The 23,063-nt window shown below is 41.5% G+C and overlaps 1 protein-coding gene across 1 annotated transcript; it reads right to left on the reverse strand.

Annotated features, from left to right (window-relative positions):
• Positions 1-1,688: 1,688 nt before the first annotated feature.
• On the reverse strand, positions 1,689-19,626 carry LOC147236202 (galactosylgalactosylxylosylprotein 3-beta-glucuronosyltransferase 2-like). Its single transcript, XM_086161189.1, has 4 exons — positions 18,765-19,626; positions 12,223-12,367; positions 7,546-7,694; positions 1,689-2,574 (listed from the first exon to the last, which is right to left on the reverse strand). Exons 1-4 carry the CDS (start codon positions 19,263-19,265, stop codon positions 2,488-2,490), a joined length of 882 nt encoding a protein of 293 aa, XP_086017315.1. The 5' UTR covers positions 19,266-19,626; the 3' UTR covers positions 1,689-2,487.
• Positions 19,627-23,063: the final 3,437 nt, after the last annotated feature.

A 23,063-nucleotide genomic window follows, 5' to 3' on the forward strand; every position in this document is an offset into this window, starting at 1 on the left:
TCGACCGTGAACCAAAGGTGTCTATGGCGGACCCGTTCACAGAACTCAACAACAGGCCGCTGCTTCTGACCCGATTGTCTGCCCGTGTTGGTGGAAGTAGGCTCTTCTGCGACCCAGAGTCAACCAGGCTCTTCAGCTCAGGGTCACCAATGTGGCGTTTCGGTGATGAAATAATGGCAGAGGCGTGGAGGAGTTTGACTCTTTAATTCTGAAACACCAACAAAGAACTCAAAATTGGACATCCGGGATCGCCCATACATACCCGGCTTAAACACGCGCCCCCCAAGCCCTTAGTCCCGTGGGGTGAGAGAAAACACCCTTTCGTGTCCGCCTATATATATATATATATATATATATATGTAAAAATTTGCCTTATTATTTAAAGTTTTATTGGAAAAAGCACACAACATACAAATCATCGTCTTTATCAGCATTCATCTGTTGTCCTTCCCATGCATTCTGAATCCCTGTGTGAAAAGAAATTAAAATAATTTATTTAAAAAATCAACATGGCGATCATAGATTGGCGGTGTGTTAAATCAGTGTTTTATAGAAACAAGCAATCTCAACCATAGGTATTACAGAAAAATCAAGTACGCTTCATCCTGCAAACATTGCATGTGGCCCAGATCAATATCTGTCCCAAACAAACAAAGACTGCAATTTCTGATGTTAAGTGTTTTCAGTTGTCAAGGACACATACAGAGTATACAAGAGGCATCCAAACCCCCGCCCCCAAAATTCTTGTGACTTTCCTCTCACACCCTAAGAATTCTAGAGCAACTCCAGGAGCAGGTTTCAAATAGCAACTCTGACCAAATGATGTGAAAAGGTTGATTTGGAAGTAATTCAAAGACAACTTACACCGTTAGAGGGCATTTTAAATCAAACATCTTGAGGCGCATGCTGATTACCCAAATATATACGTAAAACAGAAATAAAGTAATGTAACTGTTGGCACCAATAAAAGAAAATTACACCAGAAGACACTTTCTCTTGTGTGATCAAAAATAGACAAAATAATAAAAAATATATTACAGCTGATCACAAAATTGGAGGAGTTATCATGGTGCTTATACTTGGCAATAATGCTTTGCATAAGACAACCCAGTAAGATGAGAAAATTTAGTTCCTGTGCTTTTGGATGCATTCTGAATTTTGACACTGACCTCGGGTTAAATCACATTTAGCCATTTATAAATACTTTCCACATCATTTTGAAATATAAATACTACTCATTTTAAATAAAACTGCCAACATTATAGTGCTCATCCAGTTAAGCCTTGGCACAAGCCCACTGGATGACTTGGAGAAACTTAGAATAATGAGAAGAATTTAGTGTGACCAGTAAAATGAAGAACTGTATGAGAGGCACGAAATGGAAATAGTGATGTTCTTTTTGTAAAGAGTATCAGTGATGTGTTAGCCTAGCTTAGCATGAACGCATTAAACAGCGAAGGAGATGCATTTGATGCATATCCGCTCTAAAGTGAATGCGCCAATGCTTTTTCTTTTTTTTTCTTAATTACAGTGAATGAGTGCATTCCCCAAAACATTAGGTACATCTTTGAGTGGTGGTGACTGTCTCACAAGTTTAGATTGATTGTTGTAATACCACTGCGTCACTGGCTGCCAGTGGAGAATTAATCTGTAAAAATGACATGGTGATTATCCCTTTATTTAAACAATTTCTTTTTTTTTTTAATTACTACGTCCCAAGCCATACATGCAGAGGGTTTTGTCAAAACCAAACATGCAAATCAAACATAACAACCAGATCATACCGGATCGGACGAGGCCCCGGGTTAAGAACGACCACCATTGGTACCGATGACCTACAAGGAACCAATGGAAACTGGTATCCAGAATGAATGGAAAGGTGTGAGACCAGCGATGCTGAATTGCCTAGAAACAGTTACAATGACGAAAAGACAGGAGGCAGAGCTGGAGTTCGCGGAAATTAAGATGCTAAGGTTCTCTTTGGGAGGGACCAGGATGGATAGGATCAGGAATGACTATCAGAGGAACAGCACATGTTAGATGTTTTGGGGAGAAGGTCAGAGAAACTAGACTGAGATGGTTCGGTCATGTACAGAGGACGGATAGTGAATATATTGGTAGACGGATGCTGGAATTGGAGCTGCCAGGCAGGAGGTCTTGAGGAAGACCAAAAAGAAGATTGATAGAGAATACGGTTCGATGGTGAGGGTTGATTCACTGTGGCGACCCCTGGAGGGAAAAGCCGAAAGGAGAAGAAAATGAAGAAGAAGAAGATTTCTTTTTAATCAGCTAGCCATGAATGGTAGAAATTGGCTCCCCTAGTCTTTTCACTCTGTAAATCCCACATTGACCGCTGTCGACCTGTTTGTACGATGATGATGTCACTGGTCTGGATAACGCTTCTCCTTGGAGTCTCTGTCTAAAAAGGAATTGCAGGATGCCGTAGAAAGTCAGCAGTCGGCTTCCCGCTTAGCCAGACCCATCCAATCACACCTCCATGATCAAGTTGTCCCTCCAGCTTGTTGGCTCCTTCGAAAGTGGGGGCTTTTCTGTGCGCGTGTGCCACACCAGCACCTGGAGGAAAACAAACAAACGAACAAACGAAGCAGAAAATGAATTGGCTGACAGCAGAGATACAGGACATTGGGAAAAAAAAGGAAATATTTGTCAGAAAATACACTGTGGAGATGCAGGGGGATGCTAGGTTCACTGATCACAACACGTTTGTCTCATGATGCTTTTCTGGACCACACGCCTTAAAACCAATGATTTACAAAAACACGACATTCCCCTCATGAGCAAGCCATTTACTACACTGGCGAGGAAAAACTACCAATTTACCAAAATTTGGACAGACCTGAGCTCAATGCAGGAAGCCTTCTGTCTCGAAAAGTTGCAGTAGAAAGAGAGACGGAGCATAGGGGAGGAGATAAGATAAGATAAGAACAACTTTATTTATCCCGAAGGAAATTGTGCCAGAGTTTCAAGCAAAAACATAACAATAATAGATAATAGTAGGAAGGAGGGAGAATAAGAAATACAATAAAATATAAATTGTCAAGGTTAAGGCTATCAAGTGTTTTAAGGTCTTAAGTACAAAGATTTGAAGATTCCCTGCGGCTGAGGGAAGAGGAATTAAAAAGAGAAGGACAGAGATAAAAAGGAAAGAGTGATAATGAAAGAGATGGAGGGGTGTGAGGGTCGGGAGGGAAAGGTGCAGATGATCGGAGACTAATTACAATAATGATAATGTTAAAAATGTCAGATAATTGTGGTGTGTCAGTGCAAAATAGACAAGCTTTTGGCATTAGCGATGAGCTTTTACTGCAATTACGGTTATATCATATTAAGAGAAAAAGTTATATTCTGCCTCTGTGCTTATCACGATCTGAAATTGATGGCACTCTGATGAGTGCGCGCCAATCATGCCTTCAGAAGTGACGTTTCCACTTTTAAAGTAGTTTACATCAGAAGATACCGGAAAATCCTGATTCCTTGTGCTAAGTTGCTGACATTCTTCCTGTTCCGGACTTCCTTGTGCTGCTCCTTTTTCCCTGTGAAAGAGCTGATCTATACGGCAAAGTCCTATATATAAATGTGAAATCTTTGATTGTACACTTGCTTTTATTATCTTTACAAGAATATAAAAAAAAAAAAAAGTTTGAACAAATGGCTTGGAAATCAAGCAAAATAGCTGAGAGATGAACAAGGTGTTTATATTTAGGTTAACATTAGTCATCCATTTTGTGATTAATTTGATTGATTCTTGTCAAAATCTTCTTTTTGTAGCAGCTGGACTTGATTTTCTTCCCTTGAAACCAAGATATGTCTGAGAGGCTTCTGAAGTTCAAGAAAATTAAGTTCAGTTGCTACAAGAAAAAGAGATTAATATTTGTTCATGAAACAACCCATCCTCTCTTCAAATGACATATATAATACATAAAGGAGATATTTCCTCGTGTTTTTATTCATTCCTTTTAAAAGGAATGAAAAAGTTGACTTCCTCCCACTCCACCTGGGAGAACAAACCCTGAACCCTTATTAATTTGTCATCCAAAAACAGGTACCAGCCTCATGATTGTTCCTTTTTTCTAAACTATTGTATATATTCGTCTGGAAAAAAACTGATACATGTATGTGCACGCGGGTGTATGGTGACTTATTGATTGATATATATATATATATATATATATATATATATCTACCCTGAAATACAGCAACAGTGCCACAAAAAATTGAGAAATATGTCCCTGCTACTGTGAACATCCTGCACAAGGTCACACACACACACACACATGCACGCACGCACGCACGCACGCACACACGCACGCACGCACGCAGCAGTATATTACACATCCACCTATCGTATGTATGGTTGTGCATATGATAAACAGATGTGCTGTCAAATTTTGCTTTTTTCCAATTTGTGGTTGATTCAGTTTTTTATATGTAATACAAATTACCTTATATATTTCTCCATAGAAAATTTGATAATTTATTTACATTAAAATGCCAAAACCAAACATGTGAATCAAACCTAACCAGATCATACAGATCGGTCAGATTGGTCAAGGCCGGGGTTGACAACAACCCATTGGTGCCGATGACCTACAGGGAACAAATGGAAACTGGGCGGTCGAAGATGGAGAGGAGGAAGGTGCAGTCCAGAGCAGAGAGAGAAGAGGAAAGGCAAGAGTCTGGGACTGAGATTCAGGACTTTTTTTATTGGGGCTATGACAAGAAAAGGTAGAGAGTTGGTCGACATAATGCAGAGAAGGAAAGTGGATATATTGTGTGTCCAGGAGACCAGGTGGAAAGGTTGTAAGGTTAGAAGCTTAGGAGCTGGATTTAAGTTGTACTATTATGGTACGGACAAGAAGAGAAATGGAGTGGGAGTTATCTTGAAGGTGGAGTTAAGAATGTTCTGGAGGTGAAAAGAATGTCAGATGAGTCTGAAACTTGAAATTGAAGGTGTGATGCTCAGTGTTGTTAGTGGCTATGCCCTGCAGGTGGTATGTGAATTTGAAGCGAAGGAGAAGTTCTGGAATGTGTTAAATGAAGTGATGCAGAATATCCCCAGAAATGAGAGAGTGGTAATTGGTGCAGACTTCAATGGACATGTTGGTGAAGACGATAGAGGGGATGAAGAAGTGATGGGCAGGTTTGGTATACAGGAAAGGAATGCTGTCACGGGGGCGGACTCGGGCAGGGAACCACACCTCGGAGCAGGAATCTGGGTTGAAGCGCTTTATTTGAGTAGAAATGGCAGGTAGGGTGTCACTGGTAAGTCCCTGGCCCCGAGACAGAGTCGCACAGGGCTGGGTCTCACCAGGACGGGCCCCCGGGCAGGGTGAAGGCAGGACAGGCCCCCAGGCAGGGTGAAGGGGGAAGGCAGGACGGGCCCCAGGCAGGTTGAAGGCTGGATCTCGGACAGGGGCGGGGCGGGGCGGGGCGGGGCGGGGCGGGGCGGGGCGGGGCGGGGCGGGGCGGGGCGGCCACAATCCCCCAGTGCCAGGCAGAGTGTGCAGCTGCCCTTTATAGGGATCTTGATTAGCGGCCGCTGCTGCAGCTGGCGCCGATTACGAATTGGACCCAGGTGTGAGACCCTGACAAATGCAGAGCGACAGATGGTGGTAGATTTTGCAAAAAGGATAGAGATGGCTGGAGTGAACATCTTTTTCCCAAAAAAAACGGGAACATAGGGTAAGAGCGAAGGTAGGGGGATGCAGGAAGACTACATCTTGTATAGAAGAGGTAACCTAAAAGAGATCAGTGACTGCAAAGTAATTGTGGTTGAGAGTGTAGCTGGACAGCACAGGAGGGTGGTTAGTAGGATGACTTTGGTGACAAGGAAGATCAAGAGGACAAAGGCAGAGGAGAGGACAAAGTGGTGGAAGCTGAAATGGGAGGAGTATTGTAGGGTTTTTAGGGAGGAGTTGAGAAAGGCTCAGGGTGGTCAAGATGAGCTTCCAAACGATTGGACAACAACAGCTAGTGTTATCAGGGAGACAGGTAGATGAGTACTTGGTGTGTCATCTGGAAGGAAAGTAGATAAGGAGACTGTGGTTGAATGAGGAAGTGCAGGAGTATATACAGAGAAAGTGGTTAGAAAAAAAAGAAGTGGGATACTGAGAGGACTGAAGAGAACGGACAGGAGTACAGGGAGCTACAACGTGAGGTAAACATAGAGGTAGCAAAGGCAAAACAAAGTGCACACGATGACTTGTATGCCTGGTTGGACACTAAGGAGGGTGAGAATGATCTATACAGGTTGGCGAAACAGAGAGATAATGATGTCCAACAGGTCCAGGTGATTCAGGATAGAGAGGGAAATGTATGCTAGAAGAGTGATGGGAAGATGGAAAGAGTACTTTGAAAAGCTGATGAATATGGAAAATGAAAGAGAGGCAAGGGTAGAAGAGGTGACAATTGTAGACCACAAAGTACCACAAATTAGTAAAAGTGAAGTGAGGAAGGAATTGAAGAGGATGAAGGGTGGAAAAGCAGTTGGTCCTTATGATATACCCTTGGAGGTGTGGAAGTGTCTAGGAGAGGCAGCGATAGAGTTTCTGACCAGATTCAACAGGATCTTAGACAGTGAGAAGATGCCTGAGGAATTGAGACGAAGAGTGATGGTGCCCATTTTTAAGAATAAGAGGGATGTGCAGAATTGAGGCAACTATAGAGGGTTAAAGTTAATGAGCCATACAACGAAGTTATGGGGAAGAGTAGTGGAAACTAGTCTGAGAGCAGAAGTCAGCATTAATGAACAGCAGTATGGCTTCATACTACCTGTACCTGTGCTACCGGTACACAAGTCGGGGGACTGATCAACCCTGGCTGGGTCACCTGAGTGAGGGTGTGTGACCAAGACCCGAAACACCCACTGATCTCGGGAGAGTCACTGAAGATGTGTCCAGGCTGCACCACCAGGTGTATTTTAAGTCTAATGTTATTTCCAAAAGGAGCACATAATAAACATACTTTGTTGTGACGAAAAGGGGCTCTAGATAAAGATTATAAAGGGAGGCCAAGAGACGCATGAACATTTGAGATGGTCTTTACTGAAGCGCCTAAAAATTTATTATCATTAGATTAAAATTACCCAAAATGATGAGTTACATTTTGTTACAATTACAGATAACTAATTTTTCGGTCTATATTTCACCTCATCCTGAAATTTCTCCCCCCAATCTTCATCACTGGCTCTACAGATAGCATGATAGTAGGAAGATCCAAAAATGGACATGTGTTACCTTGAAAATGAATCTTCCCTCGAACGGACAACCTTCTCCTTGATTAACTTTCCCTGCTGGCATTTTTTTTAAAACTAAGTCAGCCCCCAACAGCACCATTTTCAAAACCAGGTTAGATCATTTATTCCTATTTGTTTAGATCCTTGAGAGCGGTGCAGCCAACTATATGAAAGACAACTCCCTAGCCTATGACTTTAGCATTGAGCTGCTGAACTTAAGCCCATGGCTTGTATTACTTCAAAACGGTAAGAATTTTTAGAAGCTCCCGATACGGTGCACTTTCACTGACCCGAGTGCAGTTGCTGGCCTTGGGCTCCAGCTCGGTGACCTTAGTGATCTGCTTGAGGAAGTCCGTCTCCTGCATACCCGGCCCTGAGCCGAACCTCTTGAACCTAGCCAGCGGTTTGGCCAGGATCACCTGGAGGTTGATGGCGAAGCCTTTGGGAGACGACAGGCAGGGGAGGAAAAGCAAAGAGTAGGCGAAAAAAGGTTAACTGGCACGCAGTGAAAGCATATTATGAGACTATTATGATCTTTTACAAAAATGATACCATGCCTTGGTGCATCTAATGACTATGATATGACTGATAGGAAATTCATTTGCCACAGGGGTCTGCAATTCTCCTCTAATAATTGCAATAAATAGAGGGAAGTGTTTGAGAACTGAGTCAGGGAGTAGTCAGGATGCTCATGATGAAAAAGCAGAGGTGAGATTTAATGGATGGGTTGCAACCAGGTTTAATCAATCTGATCAAATACTGGTAACATGTCGGCAAGAACTGACACTATCTAATTACACTGGGAGCAAAAAGTACAGCAGTTGTGACCTGGAAAGTCATCCTGATTGCCCGTCGAGGAACAACAGTTCTATTACTGCGATGAACTCTTTACCCGACTTTCAGTGGAGACGCTTACAAATTTTGCAGGGGAACGCAAAATATTAGTCACCCAAACCACTGAAATGTAGCTAACAGGAATCTCTTATCACAAGAAATATAATCATGTTGTCATGAAATTACAACTGTATTTTATTGCCAAATGTACCAAAATAGGAACATATAAATATAATAATTCTTCATGAAATGATAATACCTATTTTTTTTATTTTTGCCAAATTTCCAAAGAATCTACTCCTGCAACTGCAATCCAACACCGCTAACTTAAATAGAAAGAATTTTGCCATTTTCTTTACATTTCCATGCTTGCAGGTGCGTTGGTGTGGACACATCCCTGCTTATTCTTGTTGGCCTTGATGGTTAACTTACCCCCATTTGCTCACTAAATCATTACCTAAACTGCTTATCCTGTCAACCAGAGACCCTCTTGCTGTGAGGCGGAAACACCAACATCCCCTCAAAAGTTTCTAACAATTTTTCATCGACCACAGAGACCACCCTTTGTGTTGGCACTCCTTTGCCTGAGTGGATGAAGACAGAAATGACTATTTGTCTCATTTACTTTAATCCACATCCAAACACCCCTCATGATTAAAGTTAATACAATCTATTATATGCTTAGTTAGTATTCACAAAAAATAATGCTGACATTACAATGTGAAAATCAATTAATCCATCTATCCATCCATACGTGGTCTGCCACTTATCCTGCACCTATCCTGGAGCCTATCCCAGCTGCCATCGGGCAAGAGGCGGGGTACACCCTGGACTGGTCGACATTCAATCGCAGGGCCAATGTTCAAATCATTGTGACTAAATATAAATGTACAACCTATGACCTTGTTTCTGTCAACAGGCGTAGATCATACGAATTATTCACACATCTGATGTGTGGATCTTTCCTGCAGACCATCTGGAGGAGATGCAAGACAAATGTCTTTCACATCTTTAAGATACCAAGAAGCTTACCCATGCTGGTAAAGGAAAATGTTCCAGGACATAGCAGTGAATAATGGAAAAAAAACAACTCCTCAGCAAAATGACAAAGGCATTTTGGCAACCCTTTTTTATACTCGTCCTGTCCCTCTGCTTAGTGCTGAGGTCTCCTGCCAGCATGCAGATAATTTGACTGTGCTTGCCAGGATTGCTATTGCCACATTAATTTTTTTTTTTTTTTATTGACTAATGCTCTTGGAATTTGGAAATGCAGCCTCAGTGCAGCACTGGCCTGTGTCTACCCAAGCCTGCCTTCGGGGGGCACGGAGCAGTGTCTCCCTGAGTCGGTTCCAAGCCCAGATAAATGCAGAGGGTTACAATAATACTGTACAGGGTGAGACCAAGAGAATTTTTTAAAGACATTACACCAAAAAAATAGAAAATAAAGAACAACCCAGGAGACAGTGAACTCTAGCTGCTCAGAAACGTGAGCTGGGTTGTACTTCTTATGCATCATGTGCAACAAGGTAGACTAATCACGTAGATAAATGCTGAGACCGAGCCAACAGATATGTGAGCAATTATAAGATAGACATCTCCTGCCCCGAAGCAAGCCTCGGATACAGATATCAGTCTGAGCAGTGTTTGCCCAGGAGGCTATTGTCCAAATCCTGCTCTAAGTTCCTCCCACTTAGCTCCCTGAAGCATCCAACCAGCTAATAGGAGCGGTAGCATCTCACGGGGGGAAAAGGAACAACCTATGTGTAGTTCAAAACAACAAATAACGCTGGGTCCGAAGCCGGAATTGAGTCCCCGTTCAGGACTGAGTTTGAACTGCTAAAATGGACAACCACTAGTGCTTCAATAAGCTGTTATACTGTTATCCCCCTCATCATTTTTCTTTCATCGGCTCCTGCTGATGTATCCTCCTCTGTCACAACAACTACCTTCATATCCTCTCTCACTACATCCATAAATCTTTTCTTTGGTCTTCCTCGAGACCTTCTGCCTGGCAGCTCCAATTCCAGCATCCGTCTACCAATATATTCACTATCACTCCCCTGTGCATGACTGAACCATCTCAGTCTGGCTTCTCTGACCCCCTCTCCAAAACATCTTTGATGTGTTGTTCCTCTGATGGACTCATTCCTGATCCTATCCATCCTGGTCACTCACAAAGAGAACCTCAACATCTTCATCTCTGCAACCTCTAGTTCTGCCTCCTGTCTTTTCGTCATTGTAGCTGCTTCTAAGCCATACAGCATCGCTAGTCTTACCACTGTCTTGTACACCTTTCCCTTCATTCTGGCCAATAGTCTTCTATCACATAGTACCCCTGACACTTTGCTCCACCCACTCCAACCTTCTTGAACCCGTCTCTTCACCTCTTTTCCACACTCTCTGCTGCTCTGGACTGTTGACCCCAAGTACCTGAAATCCTCCAGCTTCTTGATCTCCACTCCCTGTAAACACACCATAAACTGTAGCCTCACCATTGCCCTCGAGTTCCACTCATTCACATACATATAATCTGTCTTACTGCAACTAACTTTCATTCCTCTTCTTTCCAGTGCAAACCTCGACCTTACTAGATTTTCCTCTACCTGGTCACTGATCTCACTACAGATCACAATGACATCTGCAAACAACAAGGTCCATGGAGATTCGTGTCTAACCTATTCTGTCAGCCTGCCCATCACGACTGCAATCAAGAAGGGGCTCAGAGCTGATCCCTGGAGGAGTCCCACCTCCTACTTGAACTTCTTTGTTAACCCTACAGCTCACTGCACCATCTCACAGCTAGCATACATGTCCTGCACCAGCCTAACATACTTCTCTGCCACTCCAGATTTCCTCATATAATACCTGAGTTCCTCTCTTGGCATCCTGTCATATGCTTTTCTAGGTCTACAAAAACACAATGCAGCTCACTCTGAAATACTGCATCCGTAGTAGTCTTTCTAGGCATGAAGCCATACTGCTGTTCACAAATGCTGACTACTCTTCCCCATAACTTCATTGTATGGCTCATCGACTTTATCCCTCTATAGTTGCCGCAATTCTGCACTTCCCCTTATTCTTAAAAATGGGCACCATCACACTTCATCTCCATTCTTCAGGCATCTTCTCACTCTCTAAGATCCCTTTGAATAATTGAGTCAGAAACTCTACCGATGCCTCTCCTAGACACTTCCACATCACCACAGCTATGTCATCAGGACCAACTGCCTTTCACCTCTTCATCCTCTTCAATGTCTTCCTCACTTCACTTTTACTAATTTGTGCTACTTTGTGGTCTACAATAGTCACCTCTTCTACCCATGGAACTTCAAAAATAAAAAAAGAAGAGATTTGAACTACAAAAGACTGTGATTTTTTAGGTGGATGTCGTATTACTATTAATGTTCTCATTTAACTACATGTTACATTTTGGTCTTAATTTTTTAGTGTCTTCTTTGGCTCTCACTAGCAGCAGTTCCCTTTTTTCTGATGGCTGCATGATCAAACAATGCCAACTGAAGGTCCAGACCAGGTCAGGTTGATGGAACAAAATACATTTTCTATCGTCAGTTACATGAGCGATAGAACTGAAGCTTTAAAGAATCACCATTAGGGAAAAAAATAAAACTGGAAATTAACTTGGAGGATCGTGACCAATGCGTACTCCGTGGAAGTTTAACAAACCTGACTGAAATGGCCGCTTCTTTGCCCATTTTTTCTCTGCTGACCCATTATCTCTGAGAGGACCAGCTTGCTATTTTGTATGTAATCAAACAGATAAGCCAGCTGTCCAACAAGGTAACCTTAGCTGTTTTTAACTATGAGATTTCTTAATACTAACAGTATAGTTGGACTAGTACACACCTAGTTCTAGAAAACACAAATAACAACAATTGTTGTTGATGATAATGTATGCACTAATGTACGTACAAAACTACCAAATGCTCAACATCTACACTTGGGGTTCATACCTTCACAGTATGTACAGTACAATTCAAAACACAGATAATTCCTCAGAAGCTTAAAATAAGTCAAACATACAAATAAATATTGTCTTGAGTGTAACTGTATTGTTACAAAATAAAGAAGAGTGTCGATCAGTATTCCACAATCTGATCTTTGATGCTTCTCACCTGCCATGTCGATGGCGAAGGGTCGGTCGGGTCTCCAGCCACTATACCAGCCCACAACTTTGCCTTCTGTCACCAGCGGGCGCTGGTACAATCTGCTACCTACAAATCCCACGGGCCACACAGACACAGTCGGGGTGCTTCGCATCTGTAAAGAGGAGATACGACAAATAAAGTACACATAGACACCAAAAACAAGTCTGAAGAATCCCATATTTTTGTGACTGCTGGTTTCCTGGTGCAAAGAGGCCTCATATCGGGCTTGATCGAAAGTATCTTTTATTATGTGACTAGGGGAGTGTATTTTCTTACACAGGCTAACTGGCATCTCTGCCCTCATCCTCATTGCTCATCCAAACAGCCTCTAGCCAGTCACTCGTGACAAAACAATAGAGGCAAACTGCATCAGTAATCAGCAAAGCATGATGGCGCCCAGACATCCCACTGACTTGTAGCACTTAGAGCTGCAGGAAGCTCAGTATAAATACTATACAAATCCAAATATACCCAAGGTGGAGTTACAATACTGTTGCAAATTCATTTCCAATCCATATTTCGAACAAAGGTTATATTTTTGCAAAAGGATGACTGACAGCCCAGTGAAGAGTACAGTATGTCTGCCCATTTAGCTACAGGTTGTAAAGTGCCCTTGGCACACTAATTGAATGACATTTGCCTAAAGAAAATTGCATATCGAGCTTCTCTGCCCTAAATAAAAGAAGACATAAAGCTGTGATGCCTTGGCTAAAAAATAGAAGATGATATATACACATAAAAATAAAAAAAATATATTCCTACAGCAAACTCAATTTTGACATAAACATATAACCAATCCATAGTATATCTATTGATTTTAAAATACAAGACAAGAATATTAGAATTGTGGCCAAATCAAAAAAATAATACACTGTCAGCTCTCAGATCGATAGAACTCAATCAACTCACGTTCATTCATTAACAAAAGAAATATTGGTAATGGCTGATATTGCTCATCATAAACAATTATGTGATGATGTATTGTGAGTGTAAAGTTAACCTGACACTCAGCATTGTAAGAGACAGCAGTAAATACTGACAGGAGATTATAATCATCATAACGTTCAATACAGATAAATAAAGCCACAAAAACACATTTAAATTATAAGTATATAAATTATATATAAATGTAAATAATAAATATATACGTATATATTAAGAATTAATATGACAAGCTTTTGCGCAGCCGCATATTTGGACTGCAGACACGAGGGGGCACGAGCCAGTGTCTCCCTGAGCCGGTCCAAGGCCTGGATAAATATAAAACTTTTGCTGAAACCAAACATGCAAATAAAACATAACCAGATCGTACCGGATTGGTCGAGGCCCAGGTTAACAACAACCGCCTTTGGCACCAATGACCTTGAGGGAACCAACGGAAACTGGACTACTGTAGGTCAAAGAAGGAGAAGAGGAAGGCGTGTTCAGAAGCAGAGAGAGAAGAAGAAAAGAAGGAGTCTGGGAATGAAAATAGGAAATTTGAATATTGGGTCTGATGGGAAAAAGTAGAGAATTGGTCATCATGATGCAGAGAAGGAAAGTGTCCTGTGTGTACTGTTTGTACAGGAGACCAGGTGGAAAGGTAGAAAGGCTAGAAGCTTAGGAGCAGGCTTTAAGTTGTATTAATTAGGTACTGACAAGAAGAGAAACGGAATGGGAGTTATCTTGAAGGAGGGGATGGATAGGAATGTTCTGGAGTTGAAAAGAATATCAGATAGACTTATGAGTCTGAAATTGTAAAGTGAAGGTGTGATGCTCAATGTTGTTAGTGGCTATGCCCCATAAGATGGTGGTTTGTAGGATGACTCTGGTACCAAGGAAGATCAAAAGGACAAAGGCAGAGCAGAGGACAAGGTAGTGGAAGCTGAAAAGGGAGGAATGTTGTATGGTGTTCAGGGAGGAGTTGAGAAAGGCTCTGGGTGGTCAGTGTGAGCTTCCAGATGATTGGACAACAACAGCTAGTGTTATCAGGGAGACAGGTAGATGAGTACTTGGTGTGTCATCGTGAAGGGATGTAGATAAGGAGACCTGGTGGTGAAATGAGGAAGTGCAGGATTATATACAGAGAAAGCTTTTAGCTAAGAAGTGGGATATTGAGAGGACTGAAGAGAACAGACAGGAGTACACAGAGATACAACATAAGGTAAAGATAGAGGTAGCAAAGGCAAAACAAAGGGCGTATGATGACCTGTATGCTCGGTTGGATAGTAAGGAGGGTGAGAATGATCTATACAGGTTGGCGAAACAGAGAGAAAATGATGGAAAGGATGTACAACAGGTATGGGATAGAGAGGGAAATGTATTGACAGAAGAGGGATGGGAAGATGGAAAGAGTACTTTGAAAAACTGACGAATGTGGAAAATGAAAGAGAGGCAAGGGTAGAAGAGGTGACTATTGTAGACCACAAAGTAGCACAAATTAGTAAAAGTGAAGTGAGGGATTGAAGGCATTGAAGAGGATGAAGAGTGGAAAAGCAGTTGGTCCTGAAGATATATCCGTGGCGGTGTGGAAGTGTCTAGGAGGGGCAGCGGTAGAATTTCTGACTAAATTAATCTTGGAGAGTGAGGAGATGCCTGGATAATGGAGATGAAATGTGATGGTGCCTATTTTCAATAATAAGGGGGGTGTGAAGAATTGCCGAAACTATAGAGGGATAAAGTTGATGAGCCATACAATGAAGTTATGGTAAAGACAAGTGGAAACTAGACTGAGAGCAGAAGTCAGCATTTGTGAACAACAGTATAACTTCATGCCTAGAAAGAGTACTATAGATGCAGTATTTTCTTTGAGAATGCTAATAGAGAAGTACAGGCAAGGTCAGAGGGAGCTGCATTGTGCTTTTGTAGTCCTAGAAAAAGTATATGACAGGGTACCAAGAGAGGAGCACTGGTAGTGTATGGGGAAGTCTGGAGTGGCAAAGGAGTATGGTAAACTGGTGCAGGATATGTATGCTAGGTGTGAGACAGTGGTGCACTGGGCTGTAAGGGTAACAGAGAAGTTCAAAGTGGAGGTTGGACTCCATCAGGGATCAGCTCTGAGCCCCTTCTTGTTCGGAGTGGTGATGGACAGGCTCATAGATGACGTTCGACAGGAATGTCCATGGACCATGATGTTTGCAAATGACATTGTGATCTGTAGTGAGAGCAGAAAACAGATAGAGGAAAATCTAGAGAGGTGGAGCTATACTGAAGGGAGAGGAAGGAAAATTAATTGAAGTAGACAGAATATATGTGTGTGAATAAGAGGTACTTGGATGGAACAGTGAGTTTACAGGGAATGGAGATCAAGAAGCTGGAGGATTTAGGGTACTTTGGGTCAACAGTCCAGAGCAACGGAGAGTGGGGAAAGGAGGTGAAGAGACGGGTTCAAGCAGGTTGGAATGGGTGGAGAAAAGTGTCAGGGGTACTATGTGATGGAAGACTATCGGCTAGAAAGAAAGGAAAGGTGTACAAGACAATGGTAAGACCAGCGATGCATTATGGCCTAGAAACAGTTACAATGACGAAAAGACAGGAGGAAGAACTAGAGGTTGCAGATATGAGGATGTTGAGGTTCTCTTTGGGAGTGACCAGGATGGATAGGATCAGGAATGAGTCTATCAGTGGAACAGCACATGTTAGATGTTTTGGAGAGAAGGTCAGAGAAGCCAGACTGAGGTGGTTCGGTCATGTACAGAGGAGGAGATAGTGAGCATATTGATAGACGGATGCTGGAATTGGAGCTGCCAGGCAGGAGGTCTAGAGGAAGACCAAAGAGAAGATTTATGAATGTAGTGAGAGCAGATATGAAGGTAATTGGTGTGAGAGAGGAGAATACAGAGAATGGTGTTAGATGGAGAGAGTTGATTTGCTGTGGCGACCCCTGAAGGGAAAAGTCAAAAAAAGAAGTAGTGCAACTTGGTGTGCAACTCACAAAGTACCAGTACAAGGAAGAGTGCACTTTGAATGGGCAGTAGTTAGATGTACAGATAAGCGCAGCACTGACTTTGCTGCATATAAAGTACATAAATAATACCTTATTTTGAATAATTGCTCAGCTATACGAAAATTCAAGGGCAGACAAAGCTGTACAACACGACATCTTTGTGAAATAACTTTTTGCACAGAGCACCAAACGCGCAGAGAAATTCAGAGCCCGGTAAAAGCTTGACACCCCAGACTAGAAACACCTTGTACATGCACATTTACCCTCTGACAAAAATGCAGTTGGAATGCCAGAAAACCAGAATGCCAGAAAACATGTGCACTATAGGAGCACAGGTACATTTGTATTCTTCTGATGAGGCGAACCACAACCATACGATTTAAACCGGGTATTAATCAGTCAAATGAGACAATGGGGGGAGAAATGTGAAAAGATAAGGTCTGTCTTTGAGACAGCCTATCTTATGACATCACATTTATACATACAGCTCCTATTGTATGAATATTAATTTATGCTTAATTTTGACACCGGTCCTTTAAAACTGTTTTAACAACAGCTTTAAATCTTTTGAGAAGAAGCCGAGTATCACACTGATCTTATGTCAGTTAACACAAAAAGCACATTGACTCCCCCCTCAGAATCTAAGTTATTGCTCAAGGAGCTGCAGCCTGCAGGTGTCAAGCATAAAGCCACAATGCACCTTAGGGCAGGATCATACAGGCACATGTTTGAACGAGATACCACAATTGCGTTTTAAAGCAGGTGACACGACAAGGCCCAAGAGATCAGTTTCAGCATCTTCTTTAATTTTAGCATTAGCCATTGCTCTGCAACCGGTAAACAGGGACACACAAAGATGGAATCAATACATGGACTACTTTTTTCAGGCTTCATTTGTATCTGGAAAATGAAAACAATTATGTTGTAAAAAACATGACCTTGAAGTGATCCAATTCAGGCCCGTACAAATCTGGCCAGCTGATATTTTAGGACAATAGCTACATATTCTGGCCCCAAAGCCTGAACTAGTAACACATAAGGAAAAAGAGGACATTGCACAGTCCAAAGTGAAGTGGATGTGAAATGTCTACATCGTTTGAGCTGAAAATTGAAAAATCAGTGCCACATTCGAATCCGTCTCATTTGTGCTAAAAAAGCTGAAAAAAGTTTGAACCTGAAGCAGATGCTCTGTGCATTTTAAAAAGACCCGTCATTCTCATTAGATCTAAAATTCTTGATGACACAAGATTTTTTTTGAGATACTCTAACTATTGCAGAACGATCCGAAATTTGAATCTCAGCCGACCTCTCAGGGTCCACTTAAAAAGCAAAACATTGTCTTGCTCTAAAATTTCAAAAATGTACTGGTCGGCTGAGTTGTCTCGCTTTGCAATTCGCATTCCATTATCGAAATAGCCACTAGGGGAGCGCTGGAGACATAGCTCCATCCTAAATGGATATCACCTTGACAGCTCAAACTTGTTGAGCCGCATTTTGTAATAACAGTGCAATAACAGTTATTACATTTCCTAGAGAATAAAAAAGTTGCAAGTGCATTTTGTAAAAATCTTCTTAAAATTTAATAACTTATTACATAATGCGGAAAAAATTATCACAAAATGCATTAGGGCAGTTTATTACAAAATGTGGCAGTTTATTACAAAATGCTGCTTTATCACAGAATGAAATGAAAAAGTTATTAAATTTTGGACGTTTACTACAAAATGCAGTGTTATTACAAAATGCGGCTCAACATACCCCAACGCATTTTGTAATAAATTTTGCCGCATTATGTAATAAGTTATTACATTTTGAGAAGATTATTACAAAATGCACTCACAACTTTTTTATTCTCTAGGAAATGTAATAACAGGGAATTAATAGAATATTCTCTGTTAATGCAACCTTTGAATAGTGTACTGGTAGTAATTGCTAAGTACTGCTACTAGGCTAATACAGTGATACTAATAATAGGCCTAGCTTTTACAAATACTTTAAAGTAAAATAAGTGAATTAACAAACAAATAAACTATGCTTTAGAATTGTTATTACATAATGCACTATGTTATTACATTTCCTAGAGAATAAAAAAGTTGCAAGTGCATTTTGTAAAAAATCTTCTCAACATGTAATAACTTATTACATATTGCGGCAAAATTTATCAAAAAATGCATTAGGGCAGTTTATTACAAAATGTGGCTTTATTACAAAATGAAATGAAAAAGTTACCACATTTTGGACGTTTATTACAAAATGCTCTGTTATTACAAAATGCGGCTCAACATACCCCAACTCATTTGAAATAAATTTTGCCGCATTATGAAATAAATTATTACATTTTGAGAAGATTATTACAAAATGCACTTGCAATAATGCAAATGCAATGCAATAACTTATTACATAATGCGGCAAAATTTCTTACAAAATGCATTGGGGCAATTTATTACAAAATGCAATGAAAAAGTTATTTAATTTTGGATGTTTTTTTACAAAATGCACCGTTATTACAGAATACGACTCAACACACCTCCACGCTCCCCTCCACCTGAGCCTGCAGGAGGGGGTGGAAGGGGTTTTTTCTTACCTCGTCGAACAGCTCCAGGGTGTACGTGTTGTCATCGTCCGCGAAGAAAACCACCCCGGCGTCCTGTTTGGTCCGGTGCTCCCGGAGCCACGTAAGAGCCCAATTCCTCTGCTCGGTGGCCCGTGGCATCCCGGGGCGCTTTACCCTGACCGGCGTGTAGAAATGCAGGTGCGTATACGGCACCCCGCAGCGCGCCAAGAAGCGCGTAACCAGCTCCGTGCGCGTCGTCGAGTCCTCCACGATGAGCCAGTGGAACCGGGGCACCTGGCGGAAGGCGTGAGCCAACCGGGTCAGCTCTGCTTTTTGCACCGGGCGTTTGTAAGTCGGGGTGATGGCGTAGATGACCGGCAGGGCGGAGAGGTTCCGCGCGCCGCCGCCGCCGGTCCGCCTGAGGGTCGGCGGGGTCCGGACGGGTCGGTTGTTTGGTCTGTAGCTAATAATGATGGCGATGAGGATCCAGGGGAGAAGGTATAAACCGCAGTTGAAAATCACCGATTTCATGGCGAGACCTTATTTCCTCCCCCCTGTGAGCGCGCTCTTTCACAAGTCAGTAAAAATCTCCTGATTGATCAATTGATTTTTTATTTTTTTTTCCTAACCCAGGCAAAAAATTAAAAATAAATCAGGCCCGTCCCGGCACCCCAAGTTTCACCGAAGCCTCCTTCCCCTCCCTCCTTTTTTTTGGATGGGACCCGAGTGTTTCTCGGCCGCTCACTTCAAGAAACCAGGAATAATTCCCATGCCAGAAAGATCCTTAGAACATGGGGGGGGAAAAAAATGAATCGATTTAAACAAAAATATATAAAATAAAACACACACAAAAACAGGCTTCCCAGCCGCTGGACACCTGCGAACATCACTTGGGTGCTACGGGACTGAGAATATCTTGGCGGGAGGGGAGGAGCAGGTGCAGAGGAGGAGACGCAGGATGGGGTGAGAGAACCTGGAGAGAGAGAATGGAGGAGATCGAGGGAAGGGAGAGAGAGAGAGAAGCTTTGTTATGCTTCTATTATCACTGTCGGGGATAAAAAGCAACTGTTATTAACACACACAGTGAGCGTGAGGGAGTGCGTGTGTGTGTGTGTGTGTGTTTACATGAAACAAACTTGCTGGCCCAAATTAAGGATGGACTTGACTGATGGAAAAAAGGTAAGCAATTCTGTGCTACCTTAATTCCAGGTCCAGATAATTTGTTAAGAAATTATTGTGTCATTTAAATACATATTTGCATCAGTCGGGGATTGATTTTTAAAGAGCATCTTATCCTCCAGGAGAATCTAATTTGTACAATTAGGGTCCATACATTCATGGCGATGATGGAGTATTATTATTTGGTGCGTGTATGTGTGTGTGCATCTACATGTGTAAGTGCTTTGGATAAAAGCGTCTGCCAAATGTAATGTAATGTAATGTAATGTAATGTAATGTAATGTAATGGTGTGTGGTCATGTTTAAAGGTGGGAACCGGTACTGGTGGGACCTCCTCTCAGGGACCCTTTGACAGCAGAAATGTATTTCTTTCATCATGGTTATGGAAAAACTTAAAATCTAAGTTACAGGTTCAATGATTAATACCAGCCTCTGTCATGTATGGTTGCACAAATTCTTTTATATATTTGTGAAAAGGATTGCAAGCTCACGTCTTCTCCCTATTTCCTGAGCTCTCTTGCTTCACAGTTTCCCAGAGGGCATAGCTTGATCTACGGTCCAGTGAAGCATCCATCTTTATTTCTTTTATGCATATTAAAGATATTACTGTTTCAGCTATAACCATGTATCTATTAGTCCTAAATCTTATTATTTTTATTGGAGATCATTTTTGTTCCCCTCATCCCTCTCAACCATCAACCACCCAAACGTCTCCCCCTCAGCTGAGACAGAAGGCCATCAATACCTGTAAATCATTTCAAAGCGTGTAGTCCAGCGCAGAACTACATAATTGGCGCTATATAGATAAAAATCCAAAATAGTCATTTTGATATTTTCAAGTCCTCCAAATATATTTAGCGTCGAAGGATTTCAAATTAAATATTATAAACTCAACTGCTAAATATCTGCTCTGCTCACACAGTGAACATTCTGTTTCCACTGTCTGTCAGAAACACTCGTCATGACTTGAGAGGTGATCTCAAGGGAATGTGACAGGACTATTTTGCACCCTGATGAGTCAAAGAACAATCGGTGATGACACATTTTGCTATGTCAAGTAAAAAGGCTGGGACATATCATTATCATGCCGATGAAACACGAAACACAGCAATACTACAACACAAAGTCAGATTCAAGTGAAATATAATTCATATGGCACCAAATCACAATACTAATCTGGATAGCACTCTTTCAAATGATGTCCAGAAATCCAACTTAACACTTGATTGCTATGAAGATTTTTTTTTTTCAGTCAGAAACAGATAGATCCAATCTGAATGCGGGCAGCTTTCTGTCTCAACCAGTTGAGGTAGCAGGAGAGAGTTATAGAGACGCACAGAGATATAAAGCAGCACCTTAGTTTGATGTAAACTGATGTTGTGTAATATTATATTACATTACATTATATTATATAAAGGGTGGTATGGTTGCGCTTCAGCCACACAGCATGAAAAACCCTGGTTCAATTCTGACAAGGCAACCTTTGTGTTTGGAGTTTATTCCTGTGTTTCCTCCTACAGTTCAAAAACATGCAGCAGGTTAATATGAAAAAAAAATTGGGAACGATTGTCCTGAATGAGTTAGTGAATCACTCGACCCTGAATGCAGGATACAGTAAGTGGGTAGACAATCAATGGATTATATAAAGGCATGCAAGTGGTTAGTTGTAGGGAACGTTTAATAAATAAAAAGTAAACAAACTTTTTCATGCGTCAAACAAAAAATGTACTCAAGTAAGTCCTAAACTGTAGAAAAAATATTACAGAATCATGCAAGAATCTTTAAGAGATGGCTAAAAAGGTCACAATTATACATAGAAGTGTTTCAAATCCCAGTGGTAAGATATAAATTCAAAAAAAACATTACATGAATTTTCTGCTAGGGCTGATTCCCTCGGAGAAGCTTGTCTACTTTCTGCAGTTAATTGGTGATTTATTTCTTTATTTCTCTATTTATCAATTTATTTCACCATTTTTGTGGGTGGCAATCTGAACTGACAATTTGATTTTTCAAATCCAATCAGGTGGAGATAAGATCGAAATGGACTATTTGAGGAACAGCGACTAAGGGCACCTGTGGACTGAAGCACATGTTTTCTTTGGACTGTTGTCAAAAGGCCAATCTGTAAGTCTTGGGCTGAAATTTGAATCAGGAAACACTTTGTTATGCTGCAGGCTGAAATGACAAAGCAAGGTGGAAAATGAATTATTCATGGAATGCACCCAGGCTGTGTAAAATAATAGACAGACATGGAGATGACTGAGCTGTTGCAGGTATTATGACCTATCAACAAAATGTTTCAAGTTGACGGAGTACATGACTGTATATTATAACTTTAGAGCTTCCATCAGGAAGCTAACCGACTCAAGAACTCGCAACAGAGCCCACAAAGAACTATGTATGTTCCCGGTGGCAGGCCACAACCTGGTGTAAGGCAGAATTTATTGCCCTCCTTGGAAAATCAAATCACCACAAGAGATTTTTGTTGTTCTCCTGTAGACAGATAGGTAGGATGAAAATGCAGTAAGAGTTTTTTCTCACTATCTTTCCAGTTTATCTATATATAATAATAAATATATATACAAGCACACATTTGCATATATATATAGATATATACACGTACACGGTTTGCATATATACATTTATATATATATAGCTGCATCACTTAACTAGTTGCAACACTGTATGGTGAGGTGGCACCACCGCTCTGGACTGCAAATGCAAGCAGTGAGTGGTAAAGACTGCAGAGAATATCACTGGGACCCACTTCCTTCACTGCAGAGCATCCTCCACCAGCCAACAGGTGAGCTGCCTCTATTGCCAAGAGATACTGGCCAGAGATACTGTATGAAATGCCGAATGGCATGACTAAAGAACTTGTTTTGCCTAACTGCCACCAGATGCCTGAAGAACTGACAGGATTCAACAACCATGTACTGCCTAAGGCTAATCTGTACTTTACCTCTGGCACAACCAGTAATGTTCATGCAACTGTTTATGCATCTAAATTCTAACTATTTGTGTGTGCACTTTGTGAATTTGCACATTCAAAGCTGCACTCAACTTTAACTTGCACGTCTTGCTTACACCGTTTACATGTCTGTGCACTGTCTCCATTTCCCTGCATTGGTTACATCTGGATATATATGT

The sequence above is a fragment of the Fistularia commersonii genome, chromosome 2 (genome assembly GCF_037954325.1).
Source record: "Fistularia commersonii isolate RoL2024-O1a breed Wild chromosome 2, RoL_Fcom_v1.0, whole genome shotgun sequence".
Classification (NCBI taxonomy): domain Eukaryota; kingdom Metazoa; phylum Chordata; class Actinopteri; order Syngnathiformes; family Fistulariidae; genus Fistularia; species Fistularia commersonii.

Excerpts from the sequence above, each read along its gene's own strand:
- LOC147236202 (XM_086161189.1), bottom strand. The coding sequence starts at position 19,265 with ATGAAATCGGTGATTTTCAACTGCGGTTTATACCTTCTCCCCTGGATC. Across the intron at positions 12,368-18,764 it reads CCCTGGAGCTGTTCGACGAG|ATGCGAAGCACCCCGACTGT; the intron begins GTAAGAAAAAAC and ends TCCTCTTTACAG. Across the intron at positions 2,575-7,545 it reads AGGCCAGCAACTGCACTCGG|GTGCTGGTGTGGCACACGCG; the intron begins GTCAGTGAAAGT and ends GTTTTCCTCCAG.